General features: G+C 38.0%; 3 protein-coding genes across 3 annotated transcripts; 1 reads left to right on the forward strand and 2 right to left on the reverse strand.

Annotated features, from left to right (window-relative positions):
* Window positions 1-3,471: 3,471 nt before the first annotated feature.
* LOC18015118 (probable receptor-like protein kinase At4g10390) lies at window positions 3,472-5,407 on the forward strand. Its single transcript, XM_006397005.2, has 2 exons — window positions 3,472-4,049; window positions 4,555-5,407. Exons 1-2 carry the CDS (start codon window positions 3,719-3,721, stop codon window positions 5,259-5,261), a joined length of 1,038 nt encoding a protein of 345 aa, XP_006397068.1. The 5' UTR covers window positions 3,472-3,718; the 3' UTR covers window positions 5,262-5,407.
* Window positions 5,408-9,700: 4,293 nt separating this feature from the next.
* On the reverse strand, window positions 9,701-10,683 carry LOC112085327. The gene is made up of 2 exons (XM_024154532.1): window positions 10,579-10,683; window positions 9,701-10,432 (listed from the first exon to the last, which is right to left on the reverse strand). Exons 1-2 carry the CDS (start codon window positions 10,681-10,683, stop codon window positions 9,701-9,703), a joined length of 837 nt encoding a protein of 278 aa, XP_024010300.1.
* A 7,522-nt stretch (window positions 10,684-18,205) lies between these two features.
* Window positions 18,206-21,783, reverse strand: LOC112085328. The gene is made up of 7 exons (XM_024154533.1): window positions 21,633-21,783; window positions 21,025-21,539; window positions 20,068-20,853; window positions 19,866-19,997; window positions 19,107-19,393; window positions 18,918-19,005; window positions 18,206-18,712 (listed from the first exon to the last, which is right to left on the reverse strand). Exons 1-7 carry the CDS (start codon window positions 21,781-21,783, stop codon window positions 18,206-18,208), a joined length of 2,466 nt encoding a protein of 821 aa, XP_024010301.1.
* Between the last annotated feature and the right edge of the window lie 621 nt (window positions 21,784-22,404).

The raw sequence follows: 22,404 nt of genomic DNA on the forward strand, positions 1-22,404 counted from the left end.
TTATGTTGACTTTCTGCAAATGTTTTTGATTCAGTCAAAAGAATAGGATATTCATTATCCCCACAAAAACGTAACAGATTGTGATTAATTACAGATTGCTGATTTTTCGCCTTTGACTTTGCTAAATTTATGGCCGAGATTCGTGTTTGACTCGCAGATTCTGTGAGATTTTGAAGACTCCTCAAGTCTCTTCCTCTGCTATATATACACGACTTCGCTTCTCATTTTTTACATCTTGCACTTCTCATTTTCTACTCTGAAAAAATACGCAACAATCTCTCTCTCTTTTTATTTTTCATAAGTCTTCTCCCGAGAGTATAGTAGAATTAGTTCGTATAGATCAGTGTTTCTTAGTGCTACTGAAAACGGATAAGTTTGGTTGTATCCTGCAACTCTTGTATCACAGAAATCCGTTGTACTACGGGCGATTCAAAGAGTTAAGGAAAGAGATCATAGTCTCGCTTCTACTCATTTCTCTTTACCTTAACGTTTTCATTTAATCTCGTATTTTAATCACTATTTTGTTGTGTTTAATTTATTTTGGTCCTACAATTTGCTCCATCATGCATTCATGCACCATCATTCTCTTTAATTACTGCAAACCCATCGAAACTTTAGATTCCATATGCTCCCCAGTGTACAGTTGGAAGTCATATATCTCTTTCAAGACAAATCTTAATTAAGTTGACTAGCTTTTAGGATATTAGGATTTGAACTATGAAATATTTTTGCTCTTTCTACAGCAATTTAAAAGAAACTTTGCGTGATTTATGCTTAGGGATCTTGAGGTTCTCTGATTAACCTATTGGGCTTAAAATTTTATTATAACTTTTGGCAAAACTCAGGGGTTTGAAGCGTACGTTGGACTACAGTTGCTAAAGAGGTAGACTTTTCACTCTTTTGGTATATTGGAGATGCTCTAAGAGGTAGAGTTTTCACTGAGTGGAATGTTGCTAAATGGCAAGTATTGTTTTCACTCTTTTGGTATATTCCAATGACACTGGTATGAGCTGAGTTTTCCTAATTCAATGGAGAAAATCGATCAAAAGGAACTAAAGTAACAAAAGTTGGAAACAATTTCGATGGTATCATCTGAAGTGTGGTTTGTGGGATTCTTCTGGTAGTGATAGGCTGTTTGGGAACTTCATAAATGGCTAAGTCGAGGCCTCGAGGGTTAAGACAAAGATGAAGAAAAGTAAAAGCAGAGCAGAGCTTAATCAGACTTCATAGTTCTCAACTCTAGGGATCTGAAAACTATGAACGTTCTGTGTAAATGGAAGTGCAGTTGATATTTGATGGATTTGTCTTGTGTTTGTACAATTTTAAACTTTTAACTGACAATTTGTAGGGTTCCAAATTTCAGATCTTGAAGATGAAATAAGAATGTATACTTGTCATTCAGCTTAATTTGAGCATGGCACATTAGTTCGGATTCCGATATCTCACGCATATGTTGAAATGAATGTTAGCTTTGCTGTGTACCTTTCTTTATTAGTTCGTAAGGGTGAGCATCAAAACCGAACCTAACCAAAAAAATTCATACTGAACCAATTGTTCTATTTGAAACCAATTATCCAAAATCTGAACCAAACGAAACCGGAAAAACCGAATGTTTTGGCCTAGTAATTAGTTTCAGCAAATTGGATGTGAAGTTCTAAGGTGTTTTGCTGTAATATGTTGCATTAAGTCTTTAATGGTATAAGCAATGGAATGTGAATTTAAACGTTTTATGCCAAGGAATCAAAACAATACTTGTTAAGAATTTTTTTTTTTAATACAAATTGCCTATTTTCATTTCTAAAATGGGGTCTTTAATTACTTTTTAGGCCTAATAAGTAATAACCCCTTTCTTTTTTTTATTTTTCTTTTGTCGTCAAATCTCTTTGTTTAAGTTGGATATAAGAGTAGACTGTCGGTGATTCGTAATTGGTTAGTAGTTTCGTATATGTACCTATGTAGGGACTTAGTCTACAGTAGCATCTTTCACGTTTTCTCTGGGAAAGAAAGAAAGCGACAGAAGATCTAACCTTCCGATTTGACGACATTATTTATTAGAATATGGAGCCAAAATTGTATTCTTTCAAAAGAGAAGTAGGAAAGTATTGGGACAATGATTCTTCCACGACTGTTCGTTGTGATCAATGCGTGTGTTTGTATATAAATTAATATTATGATACATACATGATTTAAGATATTAACATCTTCGTGAAGTGACACTTAACATATACGAAGTTATGAACCCATGCGTGTATGGAGGCTCGGTTGGTGATGGATTTTTTTTGTTCCCTTCTGCGGTTCTGCCTCATGTCTTATAATTTTTTTTTTTGGTCAAACATATCATTAAATTTCTATTATTTATTATTATTATAATAAATATTATATATATTCGTGACCCAAATCGAATATTAACCGGATTTACAATCGAATTGAACCAAAAGTAAAATCTCAAACCCAAAACCTAATGTTAAACCCTCACCGTTGTACGAACCGAATCACCAACTCCTACTAACCCCTACTACGTACAATGCTTTCTCTCCAAACTACCTCCTTGCTTCCGCTGCGTATCCGCATCTCGTAGCAGTGTCGCTAAACCCAAGACTCCTTTTCTCCGTTTACTTTACGCCGTCTCCAGCATCACAGATCTGCAGAGTCGTCGTGAGTCAAGCTTTCTTCCAATCTCCATCGCCGTCCTCTAGTAGTATGGGTCTACGCCTCGCACTGACGAAAAAAAAAAGAGATCTAGTCTCCTAGTTCACCTCGATTTACCGGCCAATGCTCAAACTTGAAAAAAAAAAAGAGAAAAAAACGATGAAGGAAGGTTGACAGCTGCTAGGGCGAACTAGAGAGAAGTCTTGGAACGATTGTCTTTTTTTCTTTTTTTCTTGATATGATCTATCTTTATGCCTTTAAATTAGCGTGATGATTGAATAATCTTATACCAAAACTATAAAAAAATCGGTGGTAGAGAAAACTCAGAAAAATGACGACCTGGTTGCAAGATTATTATATGATTAGCTCGTGAGCCCTATTAAAAAAAGAGTATATTTTATAGTAAAATACGATTTCGTTCTCTCTAATCATGTTTATAGAAGCATGACTTTCTTTTAAGTAAAAACTCTCTAAACCAATTCTCTCTTTTACTTTTTTTTTTTCTTTTTTTATTATTTTAATGTTGAAATAGTCACTTGAGAATCCCAATGAAGATGCTAAAGAAAGAGTCAAAATGTCGAGAAGAAGATTTTTGTCAAGAAAGAAAAAACCGAACATATAAAAGATTTTGTTTGAATGTGGGAAATGTGGTGTTTAGCCCCAAAAACAAAGAAACAAAAATGTAAAGATTACAAAAAGCAAAAAAAAAAAAAAAAAAAAAATAACGAAATAACAAATAGATTGTAAGAAGAGTTACATATTTTGAGGAAAAAAAAAATTGTAAGAAGAGTAGTAGTTAGAACGTCAAAGCAAAGGTGCTTCACAGGAAGCTTTCATTCATCGAAAATGGCAGATTTTATAATTGGTCAAACTCTGCCTCCCAATCCCAAGTCTTCTTCTTTATTTACAAATCTAAAAACTTCATTGTCCCCAAATCCCTAAACCCGCATAATCTCCATTCTCCGATCTCTTTGTTTTTCTTTTTGTCTACACTTACAAGTTACAAAACCCCAGAGAAAACCCTTAAACCAAATCTACTCAACTCCTCACTCTCTGCTCTGTTTTCTCAATGGCTTGTTTCTTGAATTGCGTCCGATTCGAAGCCTCCGCGACGACCACCGACAAGCCCACAAGCAAAAGAGGAGCTTTAAACGTCTCTGGCGTGACCTGTTACACCTGGGATGACGTGAAAGCTCTCACTTCCAATTTCTCTAGACTGATTGGTTCCGGTGGCTACAGCAGTATCTACATGGCTCGCTCCGGTGGCTCTGACAAGGCGGCTCTCAAGGTTCACGTTAGCAGCCACCGTCTCTACCAGATCTTCAGAGTCGAGCTTGATATCTTGCTCCGTCTTCAACATCCCAACATTGTCAAACTTCTCGGCTATTTCGACGATTCAGGTACTGATTCTCAAAAATCTTTCTTTTATTAGCAAATTCTGGAGCTTGATTCAATCAAGCAACGTGATTCCAGCCTTGATTCTACAAATTTTGGAGGCTTTAGAATCAAATTAAGTAGATTGATGTGTTGATGGTCTTGTAAGAATGTGTTGTTGTTGTTGTTGTCTGTATAGATTTGGTAATATGAAGTATCCAATTCTTGATTCTGCAAAGTTTGAAAGTTTTGATCAAGATCACTATTGATTAAGCCTGTTTTAGAATTAAAGTCTGAATCTTTTTGTTGTTTTGACCTAGCAGATTTATATCTTGATGTTCTTTTAAGAATATAATGTGTTATTTTCTGTGTATAGAAAGTAGTAATATGTAGTGTCCAATTCTTAATTCTGCAAAATTTAGAGGTTTTGATCAAGATCACTACTGATTAAGCCTGTTTAAGAATCAAATTCGGAATCTTTTTGTTGTTTTGACCAAGAAGATTGATGTTCTTTGTTTCTTTATTATTCAGAGGAAAATGGCGCTCTTCTTCTCGAATATCTTCCTCAAGGAAATTTACAGGAGAAGTTACATATCAACAGCAAGCAAATTTTGCCATGGAGGAACCGTATCACCGTTGCGTTTCAATTAGCTCAAGCCATTGAACACATTCACGAGAAATGTATCCCTCAGATAGTGCACGGGGACATCAAATCCTCCAACATCCTCCTAGACAAAAGCTTCAACTGTAAGCTTTGCGATTTCGGGTCAGCTAAAGTCGGTTTCTCCTCAATGGTTCAGCCTTCTAAGATGTCGTCTAGATCTAGACAAGTGATGATGGTGGGATCACCGGGTTACACAGACCCTCATTACTTGAGAACCGGGATAGCTTCCAAGAAGATGGATATGTATGGTTTTGGAGTTGTGCTTCTTGAATTGGTTTCAGGGAAAGAAGCGTTTAACGCCGAGAAAGGCGAGATGTTGGTTCATATAGCTGCTCCGCTTATACATGAGGTTCTTGATTCAAGCGTAGACATTGCAGAAGACAATGTGAGACGGTTTTTGGATCCGAGGCTGTTGAGAGATAGTATTCATATTGATGAAGTGAAGACAATGCTTAGTGTTGCTGCGCTTTGTATCAGTAAACCACCATCTCAAAGACCTTCGGCTTCTCAAATGGCAGAGACTCTTGTACAGAGAATCCCGTCTTTGAGTTTCCTCGGTTGTGCTAAATTGTAAAGGAGTGTGAGTTTAAAGGCATTCAAAGATTTTATGTAGTTTAGATTTTTGTGCTTGAAACAATAGTGTACAGTTCTTGAAAAACCAGCAAGAAAAACCAGCAAGATAAAAACTATGTAAATACTCTGTTTTGTTATGTGAATAGCATCAGCAAAAAACATTTCGTGTAATTAGCATTTTTTTTTAATCCTTTGTTTGATTGTTTTGTCTGGAGATATTCTTAGAGAGAGCGAAGTTCTCTTCATGTCAATGTAAAGTAAAGGTCAAGCTTAAAGTAGAAGCATGACACAGAGAATAAGCAAAGTTTATGTGACTTGTAGTGCTTTTAAAGGCTATGTTTCTCAATTTCTACGCTCCACAGTAACACATACTGGAAGGCCTTTCTAGGAGAAATAACTAATAAGCTAAAAATCTGAAGTTTGGAAATTCAGTTCAAAGGAAGAGAAAGCCTAAAATTATATTTGGACCTGTTATTGAAGCTTTTCTAGCTTTTATATTGAGTTTTTCAGTTATTTTTTAGAGTGAATTTGCTGCAGAACATAGAAATAGTCAAAATTAAGAAGATGAAAAAAATAGTAAATAAAGGAAGATGTAATTTTCGAAATACTTGAAGATTACTTAAAAGTCCCCCGCGACAACTTTTGTTATTTAGGTAAAAATTAATATTTTATTAAAGGAAAAAACTCAGATCTTATTATTTCCATAAGCAGTGTATATATACATTACATAATTAATGTATCAGAAACCCTAATGGGCCATGAGACATTAACCTGATGGTTAATGGGCCAGTTACTAGAAGTCCATTTGTTTATAACACTCCCCCTTGGACAAGGTAACCGTGCCTGTCACAAAACCGGGATCTCTATAATGCGCTGGGGAACGTTGCCTCATTAAAACCTTGACCTGACCATCCTTCTGTAGCTCATGAGTGAAGAAGAATTTGGGCAGAATATGCTTCGTCCGGTCACCTTTGATGTAGCCGTCCTTGAGTTGAGCGATACAAGCTGCATTGTCTTCATACATCACCGTAGGCTCCTTATCTTCGTCCATACCACAATCTGATCGGATATGCTGAGTCATGGACCGCAACCAAACACACTCTCTACTAGCTTCGTGAATGGCCAAGATTTCCGCATGGTTGGATGAGGTAGCGGCAATAGTCTGCTTCATGGATCTCCAAGATATGGCTGTTCCTCCATGCGTGAAAACATAACCGGTTTGAGACCGGGCACAGTGCGGATCTGACAAATATCCTGCATCAGCAAAACCAACTAGACCATCCTTGTTATGGTTAGAATAAAATAATCCCAAGTCCTTAGTACCTTGAAGGTATCTAAGGATGTGCTTAATACCGTTCCACTGCCTTTGAGTTAGACACGAACTAAAGCGAGCTAAGAGGCTCACGGCAAAGCAGATGTCTGGTCTAGTGTGACTAGCCAAGTACATTAATGCTCCTATGGCACTGAGGTATGGCATTTCAGGACCGAGGATTTCTTCATCGTCCTTCTTTGGACCGAATGGATCACTATCCAATCCAAGGCTCCTCACAACCATTGGGCTGGTCAATGGGTGGGCCTGGTCCATATTGAATTTCTTGAGTACCTTTTCAGTGTATGCCAATTGATGCACAAGGATTCCGTCATTGACATACTCAAGTTGTAATCCCAAACAGAATTTAGTTTTGCCTAGGTCTTTCATTTCAAACTCTGCTTTTAAGCATTCAACTGTTTGGGCGATTTCACCAGATGTTCCGAGGATGTTCAAGTCATCCACGTATACTGCTATGATTACAAATCCTTTGTTTTGATATTTTCTGATGAAGATGCATGGACTGATCGGATCGTTTTCGTAGCCTTCTCTGATGAGATATTCGCTTAACCGGTTATACCACATACGTCCGCTTTGTTTCAGTCCATATAAGGATTTGTTCAGCCTAATGCAGTGTTTATCACGAGATGCATGCTTATCTTTGAGCTCAATACCATCTGGTAATCTCATATAGATTTCACTGTCCAGTGGTCCATAAAGATATGCGGTTACAACATCCATTAACCGCAAATCTAAGTTTTCTCTTATGGCCAGACTTATGAGGAATCGAAATGTAGTTGCATCCACCACTGGAGAATAAGTCTCCTCATAATCGATTCCGGGTCTCTGTGAGAATCCTTGTGCTACAAGGCGTGCCTTGTATCTAACGACTTCGCCGAGTTCGTTTCTTTTACGCACAAAGACCCATTTGTTTCCCACTGGTTTAACATCGAATGGTGTCCTTAAGATCGGACCAAACACATTCCGTTTCTTTAAACTATTCAACTCCACGTTTATGGCTTCTTTCCATTTCAGCCAATCTGATCTACGAGTGCACTCAATTATAGACGTGGGTTCTAGATCCTCTTGCGTGTGCGCAATCTCAAGTGCTACCTTGTATGCAAAAGTTTCATTGATGTCGACATCTTTTCTGTTCCATAGAGAACCGAATATGATATAATTGATTGAGATCTCATTATTATCAATCCCTTCAGAACCTTGAGTTTTGGCGTCCCAAACCTCTTGAGATGGTTCGATAGGGTAAGTATCAGCTGAGGCTGTATCCGTGTTCTCTTGAATCCCGGTTTCAATCATTGCACCTTTCTTTGATTTCTGGGGATTCTTATCTTTGGAACCTGGTGGTCTGCCACGTTTCTTACGTGCGTCAGACTCTGTAGCAACTTGACTTTTCCCTGAGGGGACATCTATTCGTACTGGTGCATTACAAGCTGGTATGTACGATTTGGTAACTTTGTTCGGGTCAGCAAAGGAATCTGGCAATTGATTAGCTAGCTTTTGTAAATGTATAATTCTTTGGACCTCTGAATCACATTCTAGAGTCCGAGGATCTTGCCATTGTGTGGATGTTTGATTCCATGAAAGTTCTTTTACCAGCTTGTCTGTCTCACCACCTAATCTAGGATATACCGATTCATCAAATCGGCAATCTGCATATCTGACTTTAAACAGATCTCCTGTAGTTGGCTCGAGATATTTTATGATGGTGGGAGAATCAAAACCAACATATATTCCCATCCTCCTTTGAGGTCCCATTTTAGTCTTCTGTGGTGGTGCAATGGGTACATAGACTGAACACCCAAATGTTTTAATATGGGAGACGTCTGGCTCATGACCCGTTAGCAATTGGGATGGTGAATATTTGTGCTCACTAGATGGTCGTATACGTATTAGTTCAGCGGCATGTAAGACTGCGTGTCCCCAAGCTGAGACCGGGAGTTGTGACCTCATGAGTAATGGTCTAGCAACCCATTGAATTCGTTTAATGAAGGATTCAGCTAATCCATTTTGTGTATGGACATGTGGAACGGGATGTTCAACACTTACCCCCATGGACATACAATATTCATTAAACGCTTGGGAAGTGAATTCACCAGCATTATCAAGACGTATAGTCTTTAATGGGAAGTCTGGAAAATGGGCTCGTAATCTGATGATTTGGGCCAATAACCTAGCAAAAGCCTGGTTCCTAGAAGAGAGCAGACAGACATGCGACCAGCGGGTCGATGCGTCAATGAGGACCATGAAATATCTGAATGTCCCACAAGGTGGGTGAATTGGTCCACATATGTCTCCTTGGATTCTTTCCAGAAAGTTCAAGGTCTCTTTAGACACTTTGACTGGTGAAGGTCGGGTAATCAGTTTCCCTTGTGAGCAAGCTGTGCACTTGAGGTGCTGAGGGAAAATACCATTTGGTTTAAGGCTGTGCCCTTTAGAATTCTGGACTAATTTACGCATCATGTTCGCACCGGGATGACCCAGGCGATCATCCCAAATAGTGTAATCTAAAAACCGTGCTTTGATAGCAGCATTAGCCTCAATCATATTGACTTTAACATGGTAAATGCCAGTAGATACGGCGGGTATAGTTTCAAAAACTTGTTTATGGCCATTTATCATTTTAGTGATAATTAAAAACTCTTTGTTCCCTTCATCCTGAGTTTCGATATGGAAACCATTCAATCTTATGTCTTTGAAACTCAATAGGTTTCTCTTAGAACTGGGTGAGTATAAGGCATCAGAGATGTCTAGATATGTGCCATTTGATAACAACACATTAGCTTGGCCATGGCCCTCTATTAGGCTCGAACTACCCGCTATAGTGCTAATGTTTGCGGTTTTGATTACTAAATTTATGAAGTAATTCTTGTCTTTTAGAATGGTGTGGCTCGATCCACTATCCACAATGATATCCATATTGTCTTGCATATCTTCATTAAACAAGAATTATAATTCAATAACATGCAAAAATGAGATGTAAATAAAACATTACTCCATTAATTAAAATGTAAAAGCAAAAGGTCTTAAAAATCCAAAGTAAAGACAATAAATCCCAAAAACAAAAGATAAAAGTTTAAGGAGTAATGAAAAACAAATTCAGTTTTTTTTTTAGATCAATCAAGGAGGTCGGAGAGCTCATAATCCATGCCATCAATCTTATCATCCTTTGAGTCATCTTCATTGACTTGATGAACCAGGTTAGCCTCATGATTATCTTTCCCATACTTCTGGTAGAGCTCAGCAAGATATTTGGGAGTACGGCAGATCTTGACCCAATGATTAGTCATTCCGCATCTTGAGCAAGGAGTTGGTCTAGATGAACTGCCTCTTTGGGTCGGTTTGTTGATACCACGACCCTTACCCCGACCAAAACTGAGGTTAGGTCGGTTATCTTGGTTCGGTCTACCGCGTCCTCTGCCGCGCAGTCCATGTCCATTTCCACGTCCACGTCCACGATCTGAGGATCTGTTACGTTGGACAAAGTTGGACTCTTTTCTGGTTCCTTCTGGCAATGGGGCTGATCCTGGAGGCCGCATGGCACTGTTCCTCAACAGAAGCTGATTGTTCTTCTCAGCAAGCAGTAAGCAAGATATCAAATCCTCATAGGTGCTATGATTCATGGCACGGTATTGTTGTTGGAGAACAACATTGGGAGTGCCAAAAGTAGAGAATGTTTTCTCTAGCATATCCTTATCAGTGACCTCCTCGCCACATAGTTTTATGAGTGCAACTATCCGAAAGAGTTCGGAATTGAATTCTTCGACGGATTTGAAATCTTCGAACCGTAGGTTCTTCCAGTCGAACTTGGCTTGGGGCAGTACGACCGTTTTCTGATGGTCATATCGCTTTTTCAGTGCCACCCAAAGTTTGAGTGGATCCTCAAGAGTGAGGTATTGTTGCTTGAGAGACTCAGCTAGGTGATGGCGGATAATAAATATCGCCGAGTACCGTTCTGTTTGAGTCGCGGTGTTGGGATCTTTGATGCATTCACCCAGATTTTTGAGTTGAGGTAGATCTTGGTGTCAAGGGCCCATTTGAGGTAGTTATCTCCGGAGACAGTGAGTGCCTCATATTCGACCTTCTGAATGTTTGACATCTGAAACATATAATAATTTATGTTAAATAATCAATAGTATGAGACTATGGTCATTGGAATAAGGGATTTAAGGTATTCTTGGGAAAACTTTCCATTTCAGGAAACTTGCTATTTTAGGAAACTTGCTATATAAGGGAACTCTAAAATCGAACCTTAGGGTTTATAACCTAGCCGGTTTACTAGGGTTTCCGAATTTAGCTCTAATAGATAAACTAATTTGAAATTAATTTAATTTTTTTTTTTTTTTTTAGATTGATTTTGGAAACTAATTTGAAATTAACCGATTAAGCTTAAACCGATCGGATTGATCGATTAAACAACAAAACCGGTTAAATTAGATTTAATTTTGGAAACCGGTTATTAGGGTTATTAATCGGTTAAGGGATTAAACTAAACGAATTTGCTAGGGTTTAATTTTTATTAGGAAAAACCGATCGGTTTAAACTTAAACCCTATCGATTTAGGATTAGAATTTATCGGTTTATAAACGGTTTAGGTGGATCGATTGGTTTAGAGTTTAAGGGGTCGATTGGTTTAGGATTTAGGAGCTTGCATGGACCGGTTTTAGGGTTTTCAAGGATCGGATCTAAGATAAATAACCGATCGGTTTAGGATTTAAACCGATCGATCTCGGTTTAACGATAGACAAACCAAAACGATTTTAGATCTAGGGTTTTGCAAAGATTTAGGTTTCGGTTTGCAAGGAATTTTTGTGTTTGGTTTAGATGATGCTAGGACCGATCGGTATAGGGTTTGAACAAAGCATTAGGGTTTAGGTTTTATATGATAAAGCCGATTAGGAAAAATAAAACCAATTAGGGTTTTGACAAGAAGAAAGAGGATCGGTTTGGTTATGGTTTTAAAAACGAAAAAGACGATGAAGAATCATGAAAAGAACCGATCCATATTAGGGTTTTCAAAAAAAAAACCAAAACTTTGATTAGGATCTATAGTTTTAGATAATACCTTTTCGCCAAATGGATTTCTGACCGGCTTATGATCTGGGAGCTAAAGACCACAGATATCTACTGGAAACTCCTGAGAATGATGGCCAGAAGGGAGGACGAACAGCTGCTACAATGGAGGAACCACCGCTTGGAAAGAATCACCCGCTAAGGTGGGACAGCGCCGATTGTTTTGAGTCTTGAGGGCGCGTCTGGTGTCGGATTTAGGAGCGGTTTTCACCACTAGATTCTTCTCTTCCAGGGCTTCAAAATGATATGTAGATCGCCTTCTAACTCCTTGTATTTTGAGAGATATGATTGTTTGAAGTTGAGCTTCGTGCTGATAACGTATTAAGGGAAAAAACTCAGATCTTATTATTTCCATAAGCACTGTATATATACATTACATAACTAATGTATCAGAAACCCTAATGGGCCATGAGACATTAACCTGATGGCTAATGGGCCGGTTACTAGAAGTCCATTTGTTTATAACATATTTGATTTAAAAAGATATTAGGGAAAATTGGAAATATAGAACAAAAAATGGAGGTAATTGTCCCCTTAGTACTTTTTTTTAACTTTTAGCAATTTTGGACAAAAATAACCTTATTAAATATTTTTATTTTTCGAAATAAATATTTATTTATATATATTTAAATTTCAAAATTTCCAAAAAAAAAAGAATATTATTCTAAAACATCGTTTAAAGAAATACACATATTTAAAATTTATTTATATATTCTAGAAAATGTCTTCTACAATTCTAGTATTTGATATAAGATCCACCGAGTAAAAATACATATACTACTATTTGTTTTGTTTTCTATAACATCGTGTAGAATACGTTATCTAGAATTTGTGATATATTCTACATATTTTAGAATATGTATTTTATAATTCTTGATATATTCTACATATTCTAGAATATGTATTCTTGAAATCGTTATATATTCTATGTTTTCGAAAATTAAACTTCTACTTATTTGTCTTTGTTCTAGTAAATATAGAATTCGTATTCTACTAAACAGTTATTAAAATCTGAGAAAATTTAGGATCAGGTGTTATCCAACAAAAATTAAATATTTGAAAATATTTCATTTTCTTTTTTTGTTTAACACGTTTTTTACATATTTTTGAAGAATTTTTTTTCTTCTTCTCTTTGACGACATTTTCACAAGCTTCACACCTTAATTACAGTTTTCTATGTTTCTGTTCTGGTTATTCAATTATGGTGCATATTTATGTCATCTGTGGTATATGGAGATCGATTCTCAATAAAATTGGTAACTGCTCATGCTGCATAAAAAATATCCAGATTTAATTTGGGGTTTTCAAACCTTAATAACCAAAATCAGTTGAATAGATGGAAGAAGCAGACAACTGGATACATACTTGAACGAAAACTTCTTAGAATTACTGGTCTTTCAGAAATACAAGGGAGAAGCTTTGATTTGCATGAGAAGAAGACGATGACGGAGAAGACGATGAGAATAAAAAAGTGTCGGGCTTTTTTGTTCTCTTAAGTTATTTTTGAATTTATTTTACATTGGAAAGTTTTTGTTTTTTTAATTTCAATATCTTAATTAATAATAGTTAAAACATAATTTGAATATCAAATAATTCGTTTTTAAGGGGTAAAAGAGGATTATAATTACCATAAGTACTAAAGGGACAATTTAAAAAAAAAAAGTATTAAGGGGACAAGTACCTTTATTTTTTGTTCTATATTTCCAATTTTCTCAAGATATTAAGCATATATTATCAACCGTTTTAGATTTCTGTAACGGTTAATAAGCCTGATACTAGATTTCTGTTGTCCAAAGAAAATTACCTCTCCCAAAGCAGTGCATTTATGTTATTAGGGTTTTTTACCCTCTATATAAATAAGTACCAGCCATAATCCTGAGTTTACCAGCCTCCATAAATAGCGAGAGTAAATCAAAAGTTAAAGATTGTCTTCTGTTGATTAAGTCGAGAAAGATACTTCGGTTTCCTTCGTTAAAGGTAAAACAACAGTTATAGCATTATTCTTCAGTTTATTCCTTTTGTAACATATTTATTGGTGTTAGTAGAGCAGAAAGGTTTGATCTGTCGTATTACGCAATAAATGCTTAGAAACTGTTAATTTCGCAAAATATAACGATAAACTATGTAGTGGAGTGAAATTTTAACTGTTTTTCATCTTTTTGTATGGTAGATGGTGGGAAGTTTAGTAATGCTTGTTCGTGGGTGTTGGGAGAAAATGGAGGTTGGAGCCTGGAACTTACAGGTCGACGGTCATGGAGATAGCTTCTGTGTCATGGTTTCGGAAAACGCGAGCTTCGATGGATTGATGACAGTGTTAGAGCTTGATGCCTGGTTGATGCGGCGACTGAGGTTGCGTTGAGCTACCAGTTCCCAGACTGGATGTTGGTACCCACTGGGCCGCCTACGCCGCCAATTGATGTGTTCAACAACTCAGATGTTGAACTTTTCATGGCCATTCGTCTGGAGGTTCCGGAGCTCCCATTGTATGCTACAGTCGGATCTGAAGATATTAGACGGTACAAATTACAAAAGAGTGCTACGTATGACGTTGGAGGTCCATCAAACACTGTAGCAACACAACCTCCTCCGATCCAGTTTGGAAGTTTCGACTATCACAGTAAGAAAAATGTTAACTGTTTAGAAAGATATGAGTAGAAACTGTATATTTTGGTCTCTAAGAAACTGTATATTTTGGTCTCTAACATGTCACTTAAACATTGGATATGCAGGTCTTTTCGGAAGAAGTGTGTTCCCGTGCAGCGTTAGTGTGTTGAAAGAAATTTGCACACCGACTGAGTTAACTATACTGAAAAAGAAGTCAGCTGAACTGGAAGCCCAACTGATGGGTGAAAATAACCAGGTGACACCAAACCCGTTGATCAAACTTAGTGACAGAAAATCATCTGCGGGGTCCAGCAAAAAACCAGCTGAGGGAGACGGGGCCCACAAGGGGGTCATAAGGCTGGCTGAAGAAGAGGATGCAGACATGGGGCCTGCGAGCTTTGATGCTGACCTTGTTAACCTTGCCTTAATGACCCCAGTGAAAGGTAAGTAGAGTACTGAATTTACAAGTAACTGAAAAGTATGGAATGAAACTCCTGATACCGATGTAACTCAATATCTAATGCAGCTGTCTGAAGAAGCACATGATTAGCAAAACACGTCACACTTGGTATACTAAAGTTGAGTGAGAAGAAAGGGAAAGGGAAGGTGGTGGATGTTAACTCTGACAATGGGTCTCATCTGGCTTTGACACTAGCATGTCCGACGTGGTCGGACAACAATAAACAAATGACTGATGACAGTGAGGAAGACGACGTGGAACATGAAGTTTTCGTAGGTAATAATTTCTTTACCAGTAATGAAGAGATTAGTGGATATATTATTTTGTGAATATAGTTTTCTGCGGATAGAAATACTGATAAAAAAACAAAATAATTGGTAACAAAATAGGTGACGGTCTAAGTAGGAATGAGGAGGTGTATGTGGGGATGATGTTTAAAAATCGTGAAGCTTTCAAGCTACACATGGCAATGTACGCATTTCAAAATTTCAGTTCACACACAAGAAGTCTACACCAAACGTTATGGTCATAGATATGTTGGGAAAAGCTGTCCGTGGAGGGTATACGCGGTAAAGATGAGTGGATCAGAGTGGTACCAAGTAAGGAAGGTGAAAGCGGATCATTTATGCACCGTTGACAAGAGAGGTAACTTTCAAAGACATGCAACATCGAGTGTGATCGGTGACATGATGCGAGCAAGGTATGCCGGTCATGGTGCAGGGCCGAAGCCTTATGAGGTAAGGGAAATGATGAGGGCTGACCATGATGTGCCAATTTCATATTGGAAGGTACGCTTAGTTGTGGATATGTAAGTGTGATTGTAACATGATAATAGAAAATGTAGATGTTATTTATTTTAATACAGGCTTGGCGATCTTGACAGGTAGATGTGGACTATGTGAAAGAACAAATGGAGGGTCGTACAACTTGTTACCGTATTACCTCAAGCAACTTGTGATCGCAAACCCTGGGTAAATTGTCAATCTTGAAACCGACATCGAAAAAGGAGTTGGACAGCGATTCATATATCTTTTCCTTGCTATTGGAGCATGTGTGCAGGGATTGAGGTATATGCGAAGGGTGGTTGTAGTTGATGGGACCCATCTGAAAGGGAATTACGCAGGATGCATGCTTACAACAAGCGCGCAGGATGCAAATTATTAGATATTTCCGGTGGCATTTGCAATTGTGGATAAGGAGAACGACAAGTCATGGACTTGGTTTTTTCAAAATTTGGTGCATATAATACCAGACGCAGAGGACGTTGTTTTCGTTTCCGACAAGCACAATTCTATTTACGCTGCACTAAGTAAGGTAGGTATCTCTAAAACGGTTTCATAAACGTTGTTATCAGTTATTTTTATCTGTAGTCCGCTACAATATAATGTATTTGTTACATGTAGGTTTACCCCAAGGCGAGACATGGCATCTGTGTGGTGCACCTTCAAAGGAATGTACAAGCCATCTTCAAGAAGAGACATATGGGATATCTGATTTCGAAGGCCGCTAGAGCTTTTCACAAATCCGAATTCAATACTCACTTCAACAAAATTGTGAAAATCGATCGATCATGTGCTGAATATCTCGCCGTCATAGGCTTCGAGCAATGGACGCATGCTCATTTTACTGGAGTGAGGTACAACATCATGACCAGCAACATAGCTGAGTCGTTAAACACAACAATGGCAGAAGCTCGGGGATTTCCAATAAGTGCGTTGTTGGAACACATTCGAACAACACTGATGACTTGGTTTAGTTCACGGCGGAACAAGGCAAACAATAAGGAAGGTGGTCTTACAAAAAGAGTTCAGGGGATTGTGTCAGCCAACTTTAAAAAGGGGACCGGGTACATCGTTAATCGCATAAACGAAAGTGAGTTTGAAGTGACGGACAAAGGTGGGATAAAAAATCGTGTGGATCTCTGTAAGAAGAGTTGCAGCTGTTGCGAGTTTCAACTCTTATTTGTACCTTGCTCTTATGCGGTAATAGCTGCTGTACGGTCCAACACAAACGTTGAAAAGCTGGTAGGAGAAGAGTTAACAACGACCTATTGGCGTATGTCCTACTCCAAGAGTATTTACCCAGTTCCAGACTATCAGACAACCGTGGAGGGAGGTGATGTAATTGCCAACTTTGCATTAATGCCGCCAGCTACGAGACGTCTCCCTGGCCGTCCATGTAAGCAACGCATCTTCTCGCGAGGGAAATTCAGGGTAACTATAACTATAGTGTTCTACATAAACTATTTAAACATAAGTAAGGAAATAACAAAATGTATTTACCCCATAAGTTTGCAGGGACGACTTGTAAGGCGTCTTACGATCTGTGGTCGGTGTGGAGGTTGGGGACACAACCGAGCCACCTGTAAGAATCCAATATGACATGTCAATGAGGGAAGAGGACAACGAATAAGAGTTTGGTTTTATTTTTGTAATGTGCCGAAATGAGGGCCGGTCGAATTTTCAAGTGGTGTGATTATAGTATATTAACCGTAAGTTCCTTAAAAGGCTGTATGGTGTGTGTTACAGTCTCGGAAAAATTCGGATGTCCTTGCTCCTTTATGTAATTTGTAATTTGTTTTTTTCAAGACTTGAAATATGTTACCTTTGGCAATGTAAAATATTTGTGTTATGACATATGTTGTGATTAAGGTAAGCTGTGTTTTCTTTTCACTCCATATAAATAGCAGTTTGTGGTCCCAAATGCATAACAAACGATACTTATAATAATAAGAGTGCAATGTAAACAAAAAATCTAAGTGAATACTTCGATGTATATATGAAGTTTTGAATCGGTAATATTATTAGTGGATCGTGTATGGCTGGGGAAATATAATGAGCAAGATTGATCGATATTGAAAGACAAAATAAAATCCGGTGTAATAGAACAGCAGTCATCCGATCCAGTACATTGCATGCGCCTGTATATATTAACTACTAACAATACTCATCATATGTTATATTGCATCAAAGGTCCCAAATGCATAACAAACGATACTTATAATAATAATGCAATATAAACGAGAAATCTAAGTGAATACTTAGATGTACATATGAAGTTTTGGATCGGTAATATTATTAGTGGATCTTGTATGGCTGTGGAAATATAATGAGAAAGATTGATCGATATTGAAAGACAAAATCAAATCCGGTGTAACAGAACAGCAGTCATCCGATCCAGCACATTGCATGCGGCTGTATATATTAACTACTAACTATAGTCATCATATGTTACATATAAAATTAACATCTAGTACAATACTGGATTTGAAACATAGTTACAACGAATACAACAAAAGCATGAGTAACAAGCAGAATAAGTGAATCATTATGTGTCTCATATATTATTTGATCGGTAATATTACTAGTAGTTCCTAGAATTTTTATGGAACATAACGAAAAGCAAGGTCAACAGTGGCGGCCATAAAATAATCTGGAAACACATAGTACAGGTACTAAACATTACATAAACCCTCATCATAACCCTATGGATTTGGACCAAACTCTTCGCAGAACATTATAGCAAACTTGAATGCCTCTGACGAGATCAAATCCGGAGTTACAGTACGGCAGACATCCAATCCTGCACTTGCATGCGCCTGCATAAGTATTACAGCAGTGACAGCAGAATCTGAGTTTATCTCATTCTGGGGAATGCCCAGCGCCCTTTCCAAAGTATACGGTTTCTCGTCACGCAAAACCTTTGTGCCTGCTGCTCTGACTATGAACGAAAACATATTGCAGATGGGGGTGAATTCTCTCTTAAGTGCACTGTCTGAACGAAAGGAGACATTGCATTCAAGAACCATAATGGAGGCAGTGGGGATGTTCACACAGACGCCGACCCAGTGTCGTTTGTTGAAATTGAACGGGAAATACATTGAGTCGGGAAGAGGGCGTTGTGGGTTTTCAGATTCAAAATACGACATCAACGAGTCTTGGAATTTGAACCTGGAACGGTCTTTAACAGCTGTCTTCGAGAATTTCGCGTACTATGATACGATTATAACAGGGAAAATGGTGTAAAAAAACTCTATCTTCGAATAGTTCTTGGGATACAGCTGCAGCCTAGAAATGTGACATAGGTAAAACATTAATGCGTCCACAACCTAGATTAGCATGTAATGAAAAGTTATTTTATGGATATCATACAAAAGAAATGTGTTTTATTGGGATAGGCAGTATAGGATGAAATACCTTAGAAAGAAGCACCCGTACTCTTTCGCCGATGGCAATAACATCTTCGGTTTGGACAGATGCACCCGGGTAAATCTCCATAAGGCGTCTATGTTACTGAATGAAGTAAATATTACAAGTTAAAGTAACGTCCAATAAAATATTTATCATTTAGATAACATATTGGATATATCAAGAATGTACAGTTACCTGTCGTGGGCAAGCTTGGCTTTAAGCTCAACAAAGCGAGCACTGTAGTTCACGTTGGGGTCACATGGCATTACGAAATTCATTTTCGCGGGTGCTGGCTTAGTCAAAAGGCATTGGTAATCCTTGTAAACTACTGATGAGGTCTTCACTCTTTTACTTTTCCGCGGGGGAGCAACATCGTTTTCTGATACGTTGCCTTTTGAGATTTCTGGGACCGGATTCACCAACTGGTCTTCTTGTGTTAACCCCAAGGAAAAAGAAGGAGATACTGATAACAGTAAATCCATCTACATAATACAGAATTTATAGTAAATATAGGTAACACGATTTTTGTAACAATAAAGGAAGAGAAACATATACCGCTTTTGTGTTTCCTCCATTAGGTTGACGGACGGCTGATGAGCAAAAGTCTGATAGATAACAAGTTGATTATGATATAACTGCGATATGTAATAAATTACATGCTTTGCTAAAATAAAATATTGCGATATATTATTAGATCTAGACGTATACGAAAAATGGTAAGGACTAAAATAATATTTAACGAGGATAACAAATTATTAACAAGCCCAAAGGGAAACGTGAAATACTCACATCAGCAGCTTTAGCCGCCAAAATATATATAACAGTTAAGGGCAGAAATTATCGAAAATGTGTTGTAGTGCAGTGGTTTTGTTTCGAGTCTCAGGGGCAGAAAATTTTGAAGTTACTTTTTTCATAGGCAAAAAAAAAAAATTATGGGCTTCAGGCGCCACGAACTATTGGGCCGGCCCTGTCAGCAGGGGTAGACATTGGGCCTATCGTTGATGTGCTGAAAACCGGAGGTATAGCCTGGGACTGAGAATTATGATTACCATTAAAGCCACTACTAAAGTCGGATGCCTCTTTGCCCTGAATTTAATATTACTGATTATTATTATATGAAGCTATGGATACAAACAAAACAAACAACACATAAAACAGATAGCTGGGCATTAATAGATTGAATCAGATTCCGAAGAAACTCATCATTGCTCATGGCAAGGGCAGGAGCCTTTGTCAACAGAGTAGAGCCAGAGAGAACTGAATGGGTTTGTATAGTGGTAACTGATTCTGAACGCCCATGGGTTTGTATAGTGGTAACTGATTCTGAACGCCCACATTTTGATGCCGATTTCCAAACAGTTTCACCATCAACGTCTGACGCAGTGGCTGACGGGTGGATAGAAGAAAAAGGGTGTTGATTAACGTTATTATCCCCAATTGTACGTGTGGGGAGATCTCTAACTTCAGCCATCACGGGTGTATGCCGGACAGGTTGAGATATACTTTGCATTATTGAGTCTTGAAATGACTTGAAGGCACCGGTAATAGATTGCACTATCTTCCTTTCCAGCAAAATAACATACGCTTCAAGACCTCCTAACCTGCTGTTGAAACATTGCAATTTGGGTTTCAATTTATCAACCACAAGGTCAGCAATAGCGTCCTGATCAATAAGGGAAGATGTAAAAGAAGAATCAGCTGTCTTGTCTTTCTTCTTCTTGTCTTTAGATTCTTTCTCTTTCGGCACCTTATCAGTACGCATATGGACCAAGTCAGCAGCAGACAGACCACCAGTCAACATATCCTTGCTAAAGAAAAAACCATCTCCGATAAGTTTGATCATCAGATCTACGGCCTCGTCCGGAACTTCGTCGGTCCTGCGTAGGTCCATCCCCTCGAGGGCACATTCGCCATCGCTAGGGATGATGGAATGAACTATAGCCTGTAATGGAACTCTTTAGCGTCTACTATATATTGTATCGTATAAACGAAGTAGTAGCAACAAGGTAATAATATAATTTATCTGTTAGATGATAAGAGTATCATTAGCACTATATCATTATTTATGCAGTCTAACATTTAATATTCCATAAATAAAAGAAAACAAACCAACCTTCGATTCTTCATCAATCTCACGCGCGTGGCTGGGGCTTAGCATCATCTTCACGGATCCGGTGGCTGTCACACCATCGACCAAAGTAGTAGAGTCATTACCCAGATTCACATCTTGTCCCCCGGATGTGGCAGTAGCAGTATCAGATTCATCTTCACAATCACTGTCGGATTCTCCAGAAGGGGCTTGTACAACTTCAGTAAGGGTAGGGACAGCGGCCATCATTACGAGCTGAATTGCATAGAAAAACCCTTTGATGGAGATTGTCTTCTGCGAAAGCTCCAACTCATCTTTGGATTTTATACTAGAGACAAGTAGATCAAATCCAACTCTCCCCCATGGATAAGAAAGAAAGGCGTCTATGTCCCTAATCAGCTCAACATGTTCAGGGACAATTTTTGTAACATGAGATGTAGGTACTAAAACAGCAGCCGTGACAGCGAGACATGCACATTTGAATCTTTTCTCTTTGTCGGAAATTTTCTTCTTTTGCAACATGCTAACAACTGAATCGACTGTGCATGATTTTAAAAGACCAAACAGTTCGGGCCATTATGGTTTCTGGGCGACGAGATTTTTTAGCTTCCTCGTCTGGGCAAATTTCCCACATTCGAGCCCGGTAACCAAAGCAAATTTTCGGAGGGAGAATCTTACAGGATGGCCGGCGAACAAAAACCAAAGTTTGTGTTTCTTCTTAACACGGAGCATACGGGCGAGCATGTAATATCCAAAACTCCCGGAAAATGAAGGCATATCCATCGTCGCCAACAGCCTTCTCAATTGAGAGTCTCAGGGTCTCTCATCAAGGGCGTTCAGAATCACCTGTACAGATTTGGACTTCTGGTAGGAATTTAATGGGTTCTTGACCAGCGGTGAAAAGTCTCTCGGAAAGTTGGATATTAAACATCCTAAAAAATTGATTAAAAAATAGAATATCAGCGGAATAAAACTGAATCAACATTATTAAGCAAAAGGAGATGATAAATCACAATGACTTACGATTACTGATCGACGAAATCAACGGATTCTGTCTAAAATTGATGAAGAAACGAATATCTAAAACGTCTGTAAAATCGAATTTTCCTTTTGTTCAGGTACTATTTTGTGTACACTGTAAAATACCCTAGAAGATGAAAAGAGAAAATGTTTAATGTTGTGTATATCACAGTAATAATGTGTGTAACGAATTATTACAATAATAATATATTTGAAATTCGAAATATTGAAAGATATCTCAAATATTAAATTATATTTTTTCTGATATAATATCGTGCATGATTATCTAGAGATCATAAAAACATAAGGGTAACGTTGTTATATTGTAAAATGTACAATGCTGTAAAAGTGTTTTTTCCTACCTTACAAATTATGAACAGTACC

Source organism: Eutrema salsugineum, unplaced genomic scaffold (assembly GCF_000478725.1).
Source record: "Eutrema salsugineum unplaced genomic scaffold, Eutsalg1_0 scaffold_3, whole genome shotgun sequence".
Lineage (NCBI taxonomy): Eukaryota > Viridiplantae > Streptophyta > Magnoliopsida > Brassicales > Brassicaceae > Eutrema > Eutrema salsugineum.

Bases quoted from the DNA above. Each gene is read 5' to 3' on its own strand.
- LOC18015118 (XM_006397005.2), top strand. From the start codon at position 3,719: ATGGCTTGTTTCTTGAATTGCGTCCGATTCGAAGCCTCCGCGACGACC. The intron at 4,050-4,554 runs GTACTGATTCTC...TTTATTATTCAG, and splicing joins CGGCTATTTCGACGATTCAG to AGGAAAATGGCGCTCTTCTT.
- LOC112085327 (XM_024154532.1), bottom strand. From the start codon at position 10,683: ATGTCAAACATTCAGAAGGTCGAATATGAGGCACTCACTGTCTCCGGA. The intron at 10,433-10,578 runs GTGAATGCATCA...GCACTGAAAAAG, and splicing joins ACCTCAACTCAAAAATCTGG to CGATATGACCATCAGAAAAC.
- LOC112085328 (XM_024154533.1), bottom strand. From the start codon at position 21,783: ATGGATATGCCTTCATTTTCCGGGAGTTTTGGATATTACATGCTCGCC. The intron at 21,540-21,632 runs GTGGGAAATTTG...AATCATGCACAG, and splicing joins TTTGGTTACCGGGCTCGAAT to TCGATTCAGTTGTTAGCATG. The intron at 19,998-20,067 runs GTTTTATGTGTT...TATTAAATTCAG, and splicing joins CTATTAATGCCCAGCTATCT to GGCAAAGAGGCATCCGACTT.